The 18,008-nt window shown below is 39.3% G+C and overlaps 1 protein-coding gene across 1 annotated transcript in view; it reads right to left on the bottom strand.

The window, feature by feature from the left end:
- ELOVL6 (ELOVL fatty acid elongase 6) overlaps window positions 1-18,008 on the bottom strand; it is a 131,515-nt gene that overhangs the window by 49,804 nt on the left and 63,703 nt on the right. The window contains exon 2 of the mRNA XM_055587959.1: window positions 2-133. Within this exon, the coding sequence (XP_055443934.1) occupies window positions 2-133 (132 nt within the window). The remainder of the gene's footprint in view (window position 1; window positions 134-18,008) is intronic.

Raw genomic sequence — 18,008 nt, forward strand, 5'->3', positions numbered from 1 at the left:
CCTGAAGACTGCAAGGGTCAGAGACCAGAGCACTAAAGGCTTCCTCAGCTCGAACTTCGCCCGCTTGTTCATTAGGTGCCGACCACCAAAGACAAAGGCAGCATACAGAGCGGAAAACAGGAAAGATTTCTTCCTAGGAACAAACAGAAAAGCAAAATCTTATGAAATAAAGAGCTTTAAGCAATTTATCTTTATTCATTAGAAATGTATATTGCTTCACCAACAACTTTTCTACCCCTCTTCTCTTTGTACTCACTGAAAATATACTCTTGGGAATGTGCCCCCTTCCCTAAAGAGAGAAATTTGAGTCTATTTGGCAACAGGGTGGCTAGTGACTCCTCCCCTGATAAAGTAGGCCATCCAGGTTAACTCTTGTCAGGATAGATGTATTTCCTTTTGAGGCTCTGTAACTCTAAACATTTCATCAACATGGTACTGAGGTACAAAAAGAAATCTTTTTACCAAGAGCACCCATTTTCAGAGTTTGCTGGACAATTTAGATAGATTAATTTAAAAGGACCATTTTGTTGGAAATAGAAAAACTAGGTGACAGACCTGTGTCTAGGACAAGAAAGCCTTTAAAAATGCCATCTTCCTAACAGACTAATGATACTAAAGAATGACTTTGGAGAAACACTTCATGATTTAAAACACTAAAACCAAGCTACATGAATTACGGCTCCTGAAAGATGGATTCCTGACACCTTCACCAGGGGAAGTGAAGTCGCTTAGTCGTGTCCAACTCTTTGCGACCTCATGGACTGTAGCCTACCATGCTCCTCCATCCATGGGATTTTCCAGGCAAGAGTACTGGAGTGGGTTGCCATTTCCTTCTCCAGAGGATGTTCCTGACCCAGGGATCGAACCTGGGTCTCCCACATTGTAGGCAGACGCTTTACCATCTGAGCCACCAGGGAAGCAGGGGAGGCAGGTATTAAATGTCAGTATAATCATTAATAATAAGCCTAATTGTTGACATCATACAATGCAATAGGAAGAACACAGAACTTCTTACAGTACACTGGCCTAAAACCTTGAGGTTGAATCTCGGCAAATATCTGATTTTTCTACCTGCTTATTGGAAGGAAAGTTATGACCAACCTAGATAGCATATTAAAAAGTAGAGACATTACTTTGCCAACAAAGGTCCGTCTAGTCAAGGCTATGGTTTTTCCAGTGGTCACGTATGGATGTGAGAGTTGGACTGTGAAGAAAGCTGAGCACCGAAGAATTGATGCTTTTGAACTGTAGTGTTGGAGAAGACTCTTGCAAGTCCCTTGGACTGCAAGGAGATCCAACCAGTCCATTCTGAAGGAGATCAGCCCTGGGTGTTCTTTGGAAGGACTGATGCTAAAGCTGAAACTCCAATACTTTGGCCACCTCATGCAAAGAGTTGACTCATTGGAAAAGACTCTGATGCTGGGAGGGATTGGGGGCAGGAGGAGAAGGGGATGACAGAGGATGAGATGGCTGGACGGCATCACTGATTTAATGCACATGAGTTTGGGTGACCTCCGGGAGTTGGTGATGGACAAGGAGGCCTGGTGTGCTGCAATTCATGGGGTTGCAAAGAGTAGGACATGACTGAGCGACTGAACTGAACTGAACTGATAGGAAAAGATAGGGGATAGAGCCAAACTGAAACATTCTGTTGCTAAATTGTGTCCAACTCTTTGCAACGCTGTGGACTGTAGCCTGCCAGGCTCCTCTGTCCATGGGATTCTCCAGGCAAGAATACTGGAGTGAGTTTCCATTTCCTTTTCCAGGGGATCTTCCCCACCCAGGGATTGAGCAGGCGTCTCCATCTTGGCAGGCAGATTCTTTATCACTGAGCCACCTGGGAAGTCCAGGACATTCTGTAGGACAGCTGACTTTCTTTCTTCAAAATGTCAGTGGTAAGAAATCAAAATCTAGGGCTGTTCTATATTAAAAGCAACTTGAGAGACATAATTAAATATAACATGTTGAACTTTTGGGGATCCTTATTTGAACAGATGTTTAAAAAAATCTTTAATAAAATCAGAAAACTATCAGTCACAATTTTAAAAGTTCTTATCAGTTAATATTTGTGGGTGAAATTATGTGTCTTGGATTTGCTTTAAAATACTCTAGGAAACAAACAGAACTCAGGCAATATTAAGAATGGAGAGATGAAAGGAGATTTTTTTAAAAAGTGATGAAACACAGGGTCTTCAGCATACATTTATGATTAAAATGCTTCAAAAAATGGTCAAAGAAGGAAACCTACCTCAACATAATAAAGGCCATATATGATAAGCCCACAGCAAACATTCTCAATGGAAAAAAATGAAAGCATTCACCCTAAGTTCAGGAACAAGACAAGGGTGCCACTTTCACCACTATTATTCAACATAGTTTTGGAAGTCCTAGCTACAGCAATCAGAGAAGAAAAAGAAATAAACGGAATCCAGATTGGAAAAGAAAAAGTAAAGCTCTCACTGTTTGCTGATGACATGATACTATACACAGAAAACCCTAATGATAGTATCAGATAATTAATAGAGCTAATCAGCGAATTTAGCAGTTTCAGGAAATAAAATCAACACACAGAAATCACTTGCATTCCTATATACTAACAATGAAATATCAGAAAGAGAAATTAAGGAATCAATCCCATTCACCATTGTAACAAAAAGAATAAAATATATAGGAATAAACTTACTTAAGGGAGAAGGCAATGGCACCCTACTCCAGTACTCTTGCCTGGAAAATCCCATGGATGGAGGAGCCTCGTAGATTCCAGTCCATGGGGGTTGCTAAAAGTCGGGCATGAGTGAGCGACTTCACTTTCACTTTTCACTTTCATGCATTGGAGAAGGAAATGGCAACCCACTCCAGTATTCTTGCCTGGAGAATCCCAGGGACAGAGGAGCCTAGTGGGCTGCTGTCTATGGGGTTGCACAGAGTTGGACACGACTGAAGCGACTTAGCAGCAGAAGCGGCAAGGAGACAAAAGAACTGTATGCAGAAAATTGTAAGACACTGATGAAAGAAATCAAAGATGACATAAACAGATGGAGAGATATTCCATGTTCTTGGGTAGGAAGAATCAATATTGTGAAAATGACTATACTACCAAATGCAATCTGCAGATTCAGTGCAATCCCTATCAAATTACCAATGGCATTTTTCACAGAACTAGAACAAAAAATTTCACAATTCATATGGAAACACAAAAGACCCCAAATGGCCAAAGCAGTCTTGAGAAAGAAGAATGGAGCTTGAGGAATCAACCTTCCTGACTTCAGATTATACTACAAAGCTACAGTCATCAAGACAGTATGGTACTGGCACAAAAACAGAAATATAAACCAATGGAACAAGATAGAAAGCCCAGAAATAAACCCATTACTTTGCCAACAAAGGTCCTTCTAGTTAAAGCTATGGTTTTTCCAGTAATCATGTATGGATGAGAGAGTTGGACTATAAAGAAAGCTGAGCGAAGAACTGATCCTTTTGAACTGTGGTGTTGGAGAAAATGCTTGAGAGTCCCTTGGACTGCAAGGAAATCCAACCAGTCCATCCTAAAGGAAATCAGTCCTGAATATTCATTGGAAGGACTGATGCTGAAGCTGAAACTCTAATACTTTGGCCACCTGATGTGAAGAACTGACTCATTTGAAAAGACCCTGATGATGGGAAAGATTGAAGGCAGGAGGAGAAGGGGATGACAGAGGATGATATAGTTGGATGGCATCACCAACTCAATGGACACGTGTTTGAGTAAACTCCAGGAGTTGGTGATGGATAGGGAGGCCTGGCATGCTACAGTCCATGGAGTCTCACAGAGTGGGACATGACTGTGTGACTGAACTGAACTGGACCTATGCGTACATTATTTTTGACAAAGGAGGCAAGAATATACAATGGGGCAAAGACAGCCTTTTCAATAAGTGGTGCTGGGAAAACTGGACAGCTACATGTAAAAGAATGAAATCAGAATGCTTCCTAACACCGTACACAAAGATAAACTCAAAATGGACTAAAGACCTAAATGAAAGACCAGAAACCATAAAACTTAGAGAAAACATAGGCAAAACACTGGATGACACAAAGCAAGATCCTCTATGACCCACCTCCTAGAGTAATGGAAATAAAAACAAAAGTAAACAAGATTAAACTTTAAAAGCTTTTGCACAGCAAAGGAAACTATAAGCAAGGTAAGAGGACAACCTTCAGAATGGGAGAAAATAATAGCAAATGAAACAACTGACGAAGGATTAATTTCCAAAATATACAAGCAGTCATACAACTCAATACCAGAAAAATAAACAACCCAATCAAAAAAGTGGGAAAAGACCTAAACAGACATTTCTCCAAAGAAGACATACAGATGGCTAACAAACACATGAAAAGATGTTCAACATCACTCATTACTAGAGAAATGTGAATCAAAACTACAATGAAATATCACCTCTCACTGGTCAGATGGCCATCATCAAAAAGTCTACAAACAATAAATGCTGGAGAGGGAGTGGAGAAAAGGGAACGCTCTGCACTGTTGGTGGGAATGTAAACTGATACAGCTACTATGGATGACGGTATGGAGATTCCTTAAAAAACTAGGAATAAGACCATCATGTGACCCAGCAATCCCACTCCTAGGCATATACCCTGAGAAAAAGACACATGTATCCCATTGTTCATTCCAGCACTGTTTACAATAGCTAGAACACGGAAGCAACCTAGGTGTCCATCGACAGATGAATGGATAAAGAAGTTTTGGTACATATACACAATGGAATATTACTCAGCCATAAAAAGGAACACATTTGAGTCAGTTCTAATGAGGTCGATGAACCTAGAGCCTATTATACAGAGTGAAGTGAGTCAGAAAGAGAAAGAAATATCATATACTAATGCATATATATGGAATCTAGAAAGATGGTACCAAAAAATTTATTTGCAGAGCAGCAATGGAGAAACAGACATAGAAAATAGACTTATGGACATGGGGAGAGGGGAGGAGAGGGTGAGATTATGGAGAGAGTAACATGGAAACTTATATTACCATATGTAAAATAGACAGCCAACAGGAATTTGCTGTATGGCTCAGGAAACTCAAACCGGGACTCTGTATCAACCTTGAGGGGTGGACTGGGGAGGGAGATGGGAGGGAGGTTCAAGAGGGAGGGGCTGTATACATATGGCTGATTCATGCTGAGGTTTAAAAACAACAAAATTCTGTAAAGCAATTATCCTTCAATTAAAAAATAAATAAAGTAAAAAAAAAAACCCTTACATTTCAGGAAATACCTACCCACCAACAAACACTTTTAAAGAACTTCTTTGTTTTTGAAGACTGTTTTATCAACATAATGTATGAAATTAGGAAAACAACCAAGAGCTCAGGCATTCTAAACCAAAAGGCAAACTCAAGAGAATCAATTAAGTTTTAAGAACAGTTGGATCTAATAGAACTTCACCTTTTTTTACTACTAAATTATATAAGAACCCATAGGAAATTTTTAGCTAAAGTCCACCTTCATTTGAATTATGTCAAATAGCATAATAATTATTTAATTGGCTTCCTCATATGTTGGCAAGCTGATTATTTTTCAAACTTTAAACCTTTTATTTTGTATTAACAAAATAAATTATTTTTATTAACAATCTTGTGGCAGTTTCAGGTGAACAGCAAGGGACTCAGCCATATATACACATGTATCCATTCTCCTCCAAACCTCCCTCTCATCCAGGCTGGCACAGAACACAGAGTAGAGTTCCACATCCTATACAATAGGTCCTAGTTGTTACACTGTTATTTTTAATGAAAATCTAAAAGTGGTAATTTTTAACAAGTCTAAAAAAATTTTCAGAAAAATAAATGAAATTTCAGAAATAAAAAAGATAAAAAAGAAAAAATAATGGAGAGATGAAAGGAGAGTAACAAAAAAAATGATGGAACACAGGATCTTATGAGTCCTTTTTTCTTTTTGTTAGGTTTAGGTGGGACTTTTAGTCAGGAAGGTCTAGGTAAATAGAATAGAATCTGCATGTCCTGCACATTTATTAGTGTACCAAGGAGAAGTGAACAATAGTATCGATAATGCCATAAAGAACAAAAACACAGTTTTCATTGAGTACAATTCAATATAAAGTAACAGAGGCCATGTATTACAAATAACTGAAACAACTGAGTACTTTCTGATATGATAAAGCAATGTTTCTTTTAAAATGGGTACTCCTCACTCAAGGGCTGAAAAGTAAGTTCTGAGATGTAATACAAAAAGAAAAATGCATTCACCCAAAGAGCATTGCTTGTAAAGGGCTTTGTATTTTTTCCCCAACGACTGCCACGAATTGCTGACTCATGAGAGATCTTATTGTTCACACAGCACCACTCTTCTTCCAGTGATTGCCAGTGACTGACTTGGTGAACACCACCAAATAAAGTGCTGATTTCTGAAATCAACTGGTAAATAGATTTAAATAAATCACTTCCACAAACTCTGGAAACATAAGACCTGGCACAGACTAGTGCTTAATAAATGCTTATTGAATGATCATGCTCTTGTCATATTGAATTTTCTGATAAGAGAAAATATAATTAATGTACTCAGACACATGGAAACTCAGAGAACACTGTGTAAATCAACAGTTGGTGGCTCAGATGGAAAAGAATCTGCCTGCAATGTGGGAGAGCCAGGTTCGATCCCTGGGTTGAGAAGATCCCCTGCAGAAGGGAATCACTCCAGGATTCTTGCCTGGAGAATTCCATGGACAGAGGAACCTGGCAGACTACAGTCCATGGGGTCACAAAGAGTCGGACACAACTCAGCAACTAACAGTTTCACTTTTTCACTTTCCCTTTCCCAGTTAATGTCTTAAAAAGAATAAAATATTTAGAAAAAAAAATGATGCATTTTCTTCCTCCAGAAAGAAAGAGGTTATTTCTGTATTTCAAAGAGAAGCGGAAAAGTGAGACAATTTATGGAAACTGTTAACTATTCAACATTTGAAGAATAAAGCAGTTTTGGCCATAAATACATTTATTGCCTTACTCTTTTTAAGTTTGAAAGTGTATGGCATTACTTTAAAAATCAGAATCACTCTACTTATGTGCACATAAGGATTCACTCAAGAAAAACAAAATTTATTAAGTTAATGTAGACAGTAGTCATAAGCAAAAGCATATATTCTTTTCTAAATTAAAGGTATTATGATTTAAGGAGTGATTCCTGGGGGTAGAGATAGTGCTAAAAACTTTGGTATTTAATTCTCTTAATCATCCTTAATGTAGGTAAAACATTTTCTTCATGTTATGGCCAAGGAGCCTGACTTAGAGATTAAGTAGCCTCAGTTCTATGGTAAGAAGAATTTATCTGCTGTGTTATAAGAATTCCTTAAACCCCTTTACAGAACTACAAGGCTGTTCTGTAACTTTGTGGCACCCTGTTTGTGAAAAGATGAAGAGGAAACCTCTACACCTTTGTTTCAACTGCCACATTTTCTGGGCAGTGGAAGTCTTTGATCCAAATTCTCTTCAGAACAAATTCACTATATGTATCCCTGAAAACTCTTCCTTTCAATGATTTATTATTCTTTCTCTTGCTCATTCACTCTAATTCCAAGTTCTGTTATAGTTATATTAATTATATTACTCCCAATTATGAACCAAGTTAAAGAATGTCTATATGATCCTATCATTCTAGCCTAAGGGAAAAATAATGTGCCTTGAAGAACGAACCAAAGAATAAAAGTCCTCCCTCTGTAGTCCTTCCTCAAATTTCTTCAGTTCTAGAATGAGAATTAGTCCTAAGGTACTGCTAGGTTCCTGGCTGGGGCTGTTCCCTTTTCCACGTGTTTACTAAAGATCTCTTTAAGAATCTTCAAGTCCACAGCTAGGGCAACCAAGTTGATCAGTATAAACATGCAGAATTTGAGAACTGTGAGGGACAAATGTTCTACAGAAAAGGAAATGAGGTGGGGCGTGCTGATGACATTGGTTGTTCAGGGTCACGTGGCTGCATTCACACATATTGGTCAAAACTACCAAAAATGGAAATGGCTGTGATCAAGCATGCAGGTAAACAAAAATCAATTGTCTAGGCTCTATCTGGGTCCCAGGCAGTCAATAATGAGCGCCACCTTTAGCCAAAAGGGTGATTTAAGTGGATTAAAACTGTATTTCCATCCTGGTATCTCTCTGGTAAAGTTTCAGTTACAGTCAAGATGAATAATGACTTGCCGCAGGCCAACTTACTATTTAATGTGGATAGATGACTTCCCTAAAACTTCAACAGTAATCCTATAATACTTCATATTCTGACAGGCCTCCATAGCTGGGTATAATTGTAACACTGCACTATTTTATCACCAGATAACTAGAAATTTCTAGATGGTATGGACTCTTGTTTACTAAATGTACTCTTAAATGCACAATCATACCGCACAACCTTTAACTGTAGGTACTTAATACTTTTCATATTGTTCATAGGGTTCTCAAGGCAAGAACAGTTAAGTGATTTGCCATTCCCTTCTCTAGTGGACCACATTTTGTCAGAATTCTCCACCATGACCTGTCCATCTTGGGTGGCCCTACACAGCATGGCTCATGGTTTCATCGAGTTAGACAAGGCTGTGTTCCATGTGATCAGACTAGTTAGTTTTCTGTGATTGTGGTTTTAATTCTGTCTGCCCTCTGATGGAGAAGGATAAGAGGCTTACGGAGGCTTCCTGATGGGAGAGACTGACTGAAGGGGAAACTGAGTCTTGTTCTGATGGGCTGGGCCATGCTTCAGTTCAGTTCAGTTCAGTCGCTCAGTCATGTCCGACTCTTTGCGACCCCATGAATCGCAGCACGCCAGGCCTCCTTGTCTATCACCAACTCCCAGAGTTCACTCAAATTCACATCCATCGAGTCGGTGATGCCATCCAGCCATCTCATCCTCTGTCGTCCCCTTCTCCTCCTGCCCCCAATCCCTCCAAGCATCAGAGTCTTTTCCAATGAGTTAACTCTTCACATGAGGTGGCCAAAGTACTGGAGTTTCAGCTTTAGCATCAGTCCTTCCAAAGAAATCCCAGGGCTGATCTCCTTCAGAATGAACTGGTTGGATCTCCTTGCAGTCCAAGGGACTCTCAAGAGTCTTTTCCAACACCACAGTTCAAAAGCATCAATTATTCGGTGCCAAGGTTTTGTCACAGTCCAACTCTCACATCTATGCATGACTACTGGAAAAACCATAGCCTTGACTAGACAGACCTTTTTTGGCAAAGTAATGTCTCTGCTTTTCAATATGTTATCTAGATTGGTCATCACTTTCCTTCCAAGGAGTAAGAGTCTTTTAATTTCATGGCTGCGGTCACCATCTGCACTGATTTAGGAGCCCCAAAAAATAAAGTCTGACACTGTTTCCACTGTTTCCCCATCTATTTCCCATGAAGTGATGGGACTAGATGCCATGATCTTAGTTGTCTGAATGTTGAGTTTTAAGCCAACTTTTTCACTCTCCACTTTCACTTTCCTCAAGAGGCTTTTGAGTTCCTCTTCACTTTCTGCCATAAGGGTGGTGTCATCTGCATATCTAAGGTTATTGATATTTCTCTCGGCAATCTTGATTCCAGCTTGTGCTTCTTCCAGCCCAGCGTTTCTCATGACGTTAAATGACTTCACATTCCAGGATGTCTGGCTCTAAGTGAGTGATCACACCATCGTGATTATCTGGGTTGTGAAGATCTTTTTTGTACAGTTCTTCTGTGTATTCCTGCCACCTCTTCTTAATATCTTCTGCTTCTGTTAGGTCCGTACCATTTCTGTCCTTTATCACTCCCATCTTTGCATGAAATGTTCCCTTGGTATCTCTAATTTTCTTGAAGAGATCTCTAGTCTTTCCCATTCTGTTGTTTTCCTCTATTTCTTTGCACTGATTGCTGAGGAAGGCCTTCTTATCTCTTCTTGCTATTCTTTGGAACTCTGCATTCAGATGCTTATATCTTTCCTTTTCTCCTTTGCTTTTCACTTCTCTTCTTTTCACAGCTATTTGTAAGGCCTCTCAGACAGCTATTTTGCTTTTTTGCATTTCTTTTCCATGGGGATGGTCTTGATCCCTGTCTCCTGTACAATGTCTTTCCCATTCTGTTGTTTTCCTCTATTTCTTTGCACTGATCACTGAGGAAGATCATTAAGGAAGATCATTAATGATCATGAAGATCATTAATGTCTTAATAACCTAGATAACCATGATAGTGTGGTCACTCATGGGGAGTGTGAAGTCAAGCAAGGCTTAGGAAGTGTTATTACAAACAAAGCTAGTACAGGTGATGGAATTCCAGTTGAGCTATTTCAAATCCTGAAAGATGATGCTGTGAAAGTGCTGCACTCAATATGCCAGCCAATTGGGAAAACTCAGCAGTGGCCACAGGACTGGAAAAGGTCAGTTTTCATTCCAATCCCAAAGAAAGGCAATGCCAAAGAATACTCAAACTACCATACAATTGCACTCTCACATGCTAGTAAAGTAATGCTTAAAATTCTCCAAGTCTGGCTTCAGCAATACATGAACTGTGTACTTCCAGATGTTCAAGCTGGTTTTAGAAAGGGCAGAGGAACCAGAGATCAAATTGCCAACATCCTCTGGATCATTGAAAAAGCGAGAGTTCTAGAAAAACATCTATTTCTGCTTTATTGACTATGCCTTTGACTGTGTGGATCACAACAAAACTGTGGAAAATTCTGAAAAAGAGGGGAATACCAGACCACCTGACTTGCTTCTTGAGAAATCTGTATGCAGGTCAGGAAGCAACAGTTAGAACTGGACATGGAACAACAGACTGGTTCCAAATAGGAAAAGGAGTACGTCAAGGATATTATCACCCTGCTTATTTAACTTCTATGCAGAGTACTTCACGAGAAACACTGGGCTGGAAGAAGCACAAGCTGGAATCAAGATTGCTGGGAGAAATATCAATAACCTCAGATATGCAGATGACAGCACCCTTATGGCAGAAAGTGAAGAAGAACTAAAGAGCCTCTTGATGAATGTGAAAGTGGAGAGTGAAAAAGTTGGCTTAAAGCTCAATATTTAGAAAACTAAGATCATGGCATCTGGTCCCATCACTTCATGGGAAATAGATGGGGAAACAGTGGAAACAGTGACAGACGTTGTGTTTTTTGGGCTCCAAAATCACTGCAGATGGTGACTGCAGCCATGAAATTAAAAGACACTTGCTCCTTGGAGGAAAAATTATGAGCAACCTAGACAGCATATTAAAAAGCAGAGACACTACTTTGTCAACAAATGTCCATCTAGTCAAGGCTATGGTTTTTCCAGTGATCATGTATAGATGTGAGAGTTGGACTATAAAGAAAGCTGAGCGAAGAATTGATGCTTTTGAACTATGGTGTTGGAGAAGACTCTTGAGAGTCCCTTGGACTGCAAGCAGATCCAATCAGTCCATTCTGAAGGAAATCAGTCCTGAATAATCAGTGGAAGGACTGATGTTGAAGTTGAAACTCCAATACTTTGGCCACCTGATATGAACTGACTCATTTGAAAAGACCCTGATGCTGGGGAAGATTGAAGGTGAGAGGAGAAGGGGACAACAGAGGATGAAATGGTTGGATGACACCGACTCAATGGACATGTGTTTGAGTAAACTCTGGGAGTTTGTGCAGGACAGGGAGGCCTGGCATGCTCCAGTCCATGCGGGTCGCAAAAAGTCAGACGCGACTGAGCAACTGAACTGAATACTTTTGAGACAGTCATTCTACAGCCCAGTTACATTAGTTATAGGACTTCCCGGGTGGTGCTGGTGGTAAAGAACCCACCTGCCAATGCAGGAGACATAAGAGATGTGGGCTTGATCTCTGGGTTGGGAAGATCCCCTGGAGAAGGAAATGGCAATTCACTCACGTATTCTTGCTTGGATACCCCATGGACAGAGAAGCTTGGTGGCCTGCAGTCCATGGGGTTGCAAAGAGTCAAACACAACAGAAGTGACCTAGCACACATAAGAAGTAACCAACCAAATAAGGACCACCCAAATGCAATACGGATATGTTTGTATATACCCTTTCTTCCCCTTTTATTTCTGTCCCTATGATTAATGAAAATAGCCCATAATTAATCAAAACAATAGTTTTACTTTTTGTCTTCAGAAATCTGGATTTCGTCATCATGCTATATTGTTCCAAATCATTCCTACATGTTTTTCCTATTCTGACCTAGTCTGTGTATCTGTTTATGATTCGTATTGATATTTATTGTTCTATCTAACAAAACTTCTTAATGAGCATATGTGTGTATCTGTGTGTGTGTGTGTGTATATATATATATATATATATATATATTCAACTTTTTTTCTTTTCAACTCCTGGGATTACACTGAACCAGCACTTAGTAGCTTGAATTGCCCGTCAAAATCTCTGCCAGATGACTTGCACTCCTTTGGAAGTCCGACAGGTTTGAAAATGGCAAAACTTCCATGTAGGTAGCACTTCACACAGGATAATTGCTAATGAACCCCATGGGGAGATGACCTGAGCGTCTTTATATCAGCAATCTTGTTTTAATGGCTACTATGTACATGTCAGACACAAGGAGTTGTGAAATAGAAAATTATGCTGTGAGGGAGAAAAGGAACAAAAAGGAGACCTAAAAGGACTTCGGCTGATCTATCTGGTACATAGAAAGTTTCTACCTTCTAAGCCGAAGAGTGTGAAGCTCAAAAAAGTATGCTGCTCAGTAAGGCCACATGTTCTTTAAGATTTCTCCTTTAGTTTGGTTGCTGATTCAAGTCAGAAAAATAATTCAAGGTTCTAAAAGTAATTGTAGGACACACATGAATTGGAGACTAAAAATCAGTGAACAGAAACCTCAATTAAATAGAGTCCGGAGACCTGAAGGGGAAATTCCCGTCCCGCAGCCATCTTCTCTTTGTTGTTTTAGTCACTAAGTCGTGTCTGACTCTTTTGCAACCCCATGGACTGTAGTCTGCCAGGCTTCTCTGTCCATGGGATTTCCAGGTAAGAATACTGGAGTGGGCTGCCATTTCCTTCTCCATGGGATCTTCCCTACCCAGGGATCAAACCTGCGTTTCCTGCATTGGCAGGCAGATTCTTTCCCAGTGAGCCTCCAGGGAAGCCCCTGTGACCACAGCAGAGACCAACAGGAAAAAGAACGAGTTCTCTTTTTGCCTGGCAACAGCACAGCCAATGAAAAGTCATGGATTCTGTTTATTATAGCCTTCTGTACTTCCTTATAAAAGCATTGTCCTTTCCTTGCATGAGGTTCACCATGGTTGTAACACCCTAAACTGCAGTTCTCTGCTGATCCCCAATAAATTCATCTTTGCTAGAGAAACATCTGGTCATCTATTTGTTTGATGTCAAACAAGACCCAGAGACTGAAGGAAATATACTGCTTTCTCCCCCAACAAGACATTCAGGGGATGTGTATCATGGTTACAATTTGATGAGGGTATAAAAGGAGGTTTTCTGGTGAGGGATCCTGAAATTATGCACACGTCTAGCCAGGGCAGGACTGTCAGTTTCTTGAGAGTTCCACCAAGACTTCAAGCATTTTTCTATATTAAAAATGATGGGAAATTTTCAGCAGTTTTTATCCTTAAGTAAATTGTAACTGGGCATTAACTCTGTGCCCAGAAATTCTGAGAAATAATTTTGTGAATAATGGAGTATGTCCATAATTAATACAAATGGTGAGTTTATAACGGCAAGACAAACCATTACTGAAGAAAAGGGTGTTATTCTAATCTGTTTGACCCAGCACATATTGTGTGACTTCTGAGCTTTGAGTTGCAAACACCTCTGCTTCTCATTCTGCTTTCCCCTCACATTCTAATTTAAAGATCACAGGTTCTCTTTATTTAAGGTGAGAAAACCATTTTTTTTTTTTATCATTCTATTGTCAAAGTAGGTCATGATCAAAGTAGTTACATTAATACAATGGATTCAATGACATGGTCATATATCCCTTTCCTGGGAAGACCACTCCTCTTAGGACAGATCTGTTGTAGAATATTGTCTGTACATTATCTGTCAACGTCTTTTTTCCCTTTGCTAAAAAAAAAAAAAAAAAAAAAAAAAAAAAAAAAAACCCAACTTGATAAAACTGTTTTGTTATTTTCTTTTTACATTTGGAAATAAGATCTTTTGGGGAAAAATACTTTCAAAATGTGTAAAATGCACACACACACACAGCCCCCTAAAAAATGCCACCTAATACTTAAATTGGTAAGATACCAATTAATTACCTTTGTTTCCCTAGATATTTTCACCTATTGATGAAAAATGCTGACATCTATCCATCCATTCAAAATGTAATCATTTTTTTCATTTGCAGTGTGGTTAGTATGCCATTGAATGGTTTAAAAAAAATTGCTATGTAGGACAAATTCTGCCTTTGACAGGAAAAAATGTATTGGTGCTTTGAGGTGGATGCTTAAGGCTTTGGATGGATGGACAGAGGCAAGAGAACTTGGGTGGGAAGAAGCAGTGGTGTTTGGCATGAGCTAAGTGGAGTAGAGAAAGCTAGTTTGGAAATAAAGGGGAAAGTCAAAGTATGTAGCGTTCTGAAAACAGCAGAGCTAACTCTGCCTGGATCTTAGCTCAAAGTTGCAATAGGTTTTAAGGCAGGGGGCCAGTAATTTGTTACCATTAATAATTAAAGTACAGTACCAAAATTTGTGACTTAATTTTCTTTTCCTTCCTCCTTCTTAAAATATATTATGTGACTTGGATGCAAGAAGAAGGCAGGGAAGAATGATGGATAATGATTCCAGAAAGAGAGAGATGGAGAATGCTGGTTTAAGTCGTGGAGAGCAATGAAAGACTTAGAGATGGGAGGGGGCAGAATAAAAAAGCCTTTGACTGTGTGGATCACAATAAACTGGAAAATTATTAAAGAGATGGGAATACCAGACCACCTTACCTGCCTCCTGAGAAACCTGTATGCCGGTCAAAAAGCAACAGTTAGAACTGGACGTGGAACAACAGACTACTTCGAAATTGGGAAAGGAGTACATCAAGGCTGTATATTGTCACCCTGCCTATTCAACTTCTATGCAGAGTACATCATGCAAAATGCCAGGCTGGATGAAGATCAAGCTGGAATCAAGATTGCCGGGAGAAATATCAATAACCACATATATGCAGATGACACCACCCTAAATGGCAGAAAACAAAGAGGAACTAAACAGCCTCTAGATAAAGGTAAAAGGGGAGAGTGAAAAAAGTTGGCTTAAAACTCAACATTTAAAAAATGAAGATCATGGCATCCAGTCCCATTGCTTCATGGCAAATAGGTGGGGAAACAATGGAAACAGTGACAGACTATTTTCTTGGGCTCCAAAATCACAGAAGGTAGTGATTGCAGCCATGAAATTCAAAGACGCTTGCTCCTTGGAAGAAAAGCTATGACAAACATAAACAGCATATTCAAAAGCAGAGACATTACTTTGCCGACAAAGGCCCATCTAGTCACACCTATGGTTTTTAAGATAGTTGTGTATGGATGTGAGAGTTGGACCATAAAGAAGGCTGAGTGCCAAAGAATTGATGCTTTCAAATTGTGGTGATGAAGAAGACTCTTGAGAGTCCCTTGGACTGCAAGGGGATCAAACCAGTCAATCCTAAAGGAAATCAACCCTGAATATTCACTGGAAGGACTGATGTTGAAGCGGAAACTCTAATACTCTGGCCACCTAATGCAAAGAGCCGACTCACTGGAAAAGACCCTGATGCTGCATCTTGAGAAATGCAGCTTGAGGAAAAGCTTGAGGGCAGAAGGAGAAGGGTGCGATAGAGGATGAGATGGTTAGATGGCATCACTCAATGAACATGAGTTTGAGCAAGCTCCAGGTGATGGTGAAGGACAGGGAAGCCTGGTATGCTGCAGTCCTTGGGGTTGCAGAGTCAGACATGACATAGAGACTGAACAACTACAACAAAGAATTAAAGAAAAGATATGCTCACAGAGAAATTTGGCATTAAATACGTCTATTCTAGTGGGCAGATGTGGCTGAACTTTAATCCTAGTACTCTAAGTTAGTACATTCTGGCATATTCCTCACAATCTATATTGTCAGCATCTATAGCTACAGGAGTTACTAAAGCACATGTATGAACTGAAGGATCTTCTTTAATGAATTATTCCTCTTCACAGGCATTTATTTAACTTATCACTTAAGAATGGATATCCTCCTGTTCTGAGAAAATTTTTGAAGATGGCTAGGCTAATCATGGCATTATTTCAGTCAAGCTGTGTCCTGAATTGTCACATAGAGTAAAGGTCAATTTTAATCCTAAAGTACTGCATCCTCGAGAGATACAAGAATATTTTTGTTTTGGAAGACATGGTTTAACCTAACCAATCAGAAAGAATTAATGTCAAAGTGAGCATCAGAGATTTTTGAGGACAGTAAATAAAAGAAAAAGAATTCTTTGACAAAGTTTTATTTCCTTAAAAAGGGTAAACACATGCCAAAACCTCTGAATAACACGTTAGCCAAAAATGTGTCAGTGGTTTTAATTAGACACATCTCCTCCCATCTTACAATGAGCTCTGCATTGACAAAACAATTTCTAGCTTCTGTTTTGTTTGCAAATATTGCTCTCAATCATCCTGATTCTTTGCTAATGATCATCACTTCAAGTTAGAATTTTCAAATAACTGTCTTATATAATACATAAGCTACTGATACTAGTCATGGTACAACGTTAAACTCTAGAGGCCATTACCAAAAACACAAACAACAAAACACAGTACTTTCCTAATAGGAGAGGCACCAAGCAGAAAGAGAATCCAGAAAGTAATTTCATCAACAATTCCGTTTCATTGTGCTAAAGCCAAAGAAATACCCTTTGTTCTAAGAAACAGAAAGCTTGCATCTTAATTTCCAATGAAGAAATGCTCACTTGTTGGTTATTTTAAAGTATAATAATAAAGGTAATACAGAAAGCATAAAAAAAAAAAAAAAAAAAAAAAGAAAGCATACCAGAATTCTGAAATGGCTATTAAATAGAAGCAGTTGAGGGACACTCCTGTGAACAGATTAAACTGTACCTCTCACAGGCTTAAAACCTACCAAGTAATATAAATGAGGTATTGATGATTTTTGCCCCCTGAATATGAAATTTTCTTGGACCAGAAGTTGTACAATGTAGAATTATGGGCTTGTTTCAAGGCTGCAAGCTTAAAAAAAGATCTTGTCATCCACTTAAATGGCCAGCTGACTATAGAAATATAAAATATATAAAAAATAAAAATAAAATCAGAGTCAAACTAAAAATGTTTCCTGTTAGTCTTTATTCTGAAGAAGCCCTGAATGTTCTGTGGATAATAGGTTTATCTCAGCGCTGGAGACTAAAACCAGAAATGAAAACACTGAAAAGCATATAATTGTTCACAATGGAATGGAAATAGGATTTCAGGTTTAGAAGATTAAATCCAATTCAGACATAAAATGTTCCCAGATTTAAGTCAAAATGACAGCCACACAGATAACTATGTAAATAAACATGCTGCTGCTGCTAAGTTACTTCAGTCGTGTCCGACTCTGCGACCCCATAGACGGCAGCCCACCAGGCTCCCCCGTCCCTGGGATTCTCCAGGCAAGAACACTGGAGTGGGTTGCCATTTCCTTCTCCAATGCATGAAAGTGAGAGGTGAAAGTGAAGTCTCTCAGTCGTGTCCGACTCTTAGAGACCCAATGGACTGCAGCCCACCAGACTTCTCCATCCATGGGATTTTCCAGGCAAGAGTAATGGAGTGGGGTGCCATTGCCTTCTCTGGTAAATATGCATAAATGTACCCAAATCCGAGAGCGTTTTCTCTACAATCAAGGAGGAACTGTTTGAACTGAAAGGTGATCCATTTCTGTTAACTATCTCCTTATATTTACAAAGAGTTTTAGTTGAAAGGACCTACTGTATAGCACAGGGAACTGTGCTCAATGCTATGTGGCAGCCGGGATGGGAGGGGAGTTTGGGGAGAATGGATACATGTGTATATGTGGCTGAGTCC

Source organism: Bubalus kerabau, chromosome 7 (assembly GCF_029407905.1).
Source record: "Bubalus kerabau isolate K-KA32 ecotype Philippines breed swamp buffalo chromosome 7, PCC_UOA_SB_1v2, whole genome shotgun sequence".
NCBI classification, from domain to species: Eukaryota; Metazoa; Chordata; class Mammalia; order Artiodactyla; family Bovidae; genus Bubalus; species Bubalus kerabau.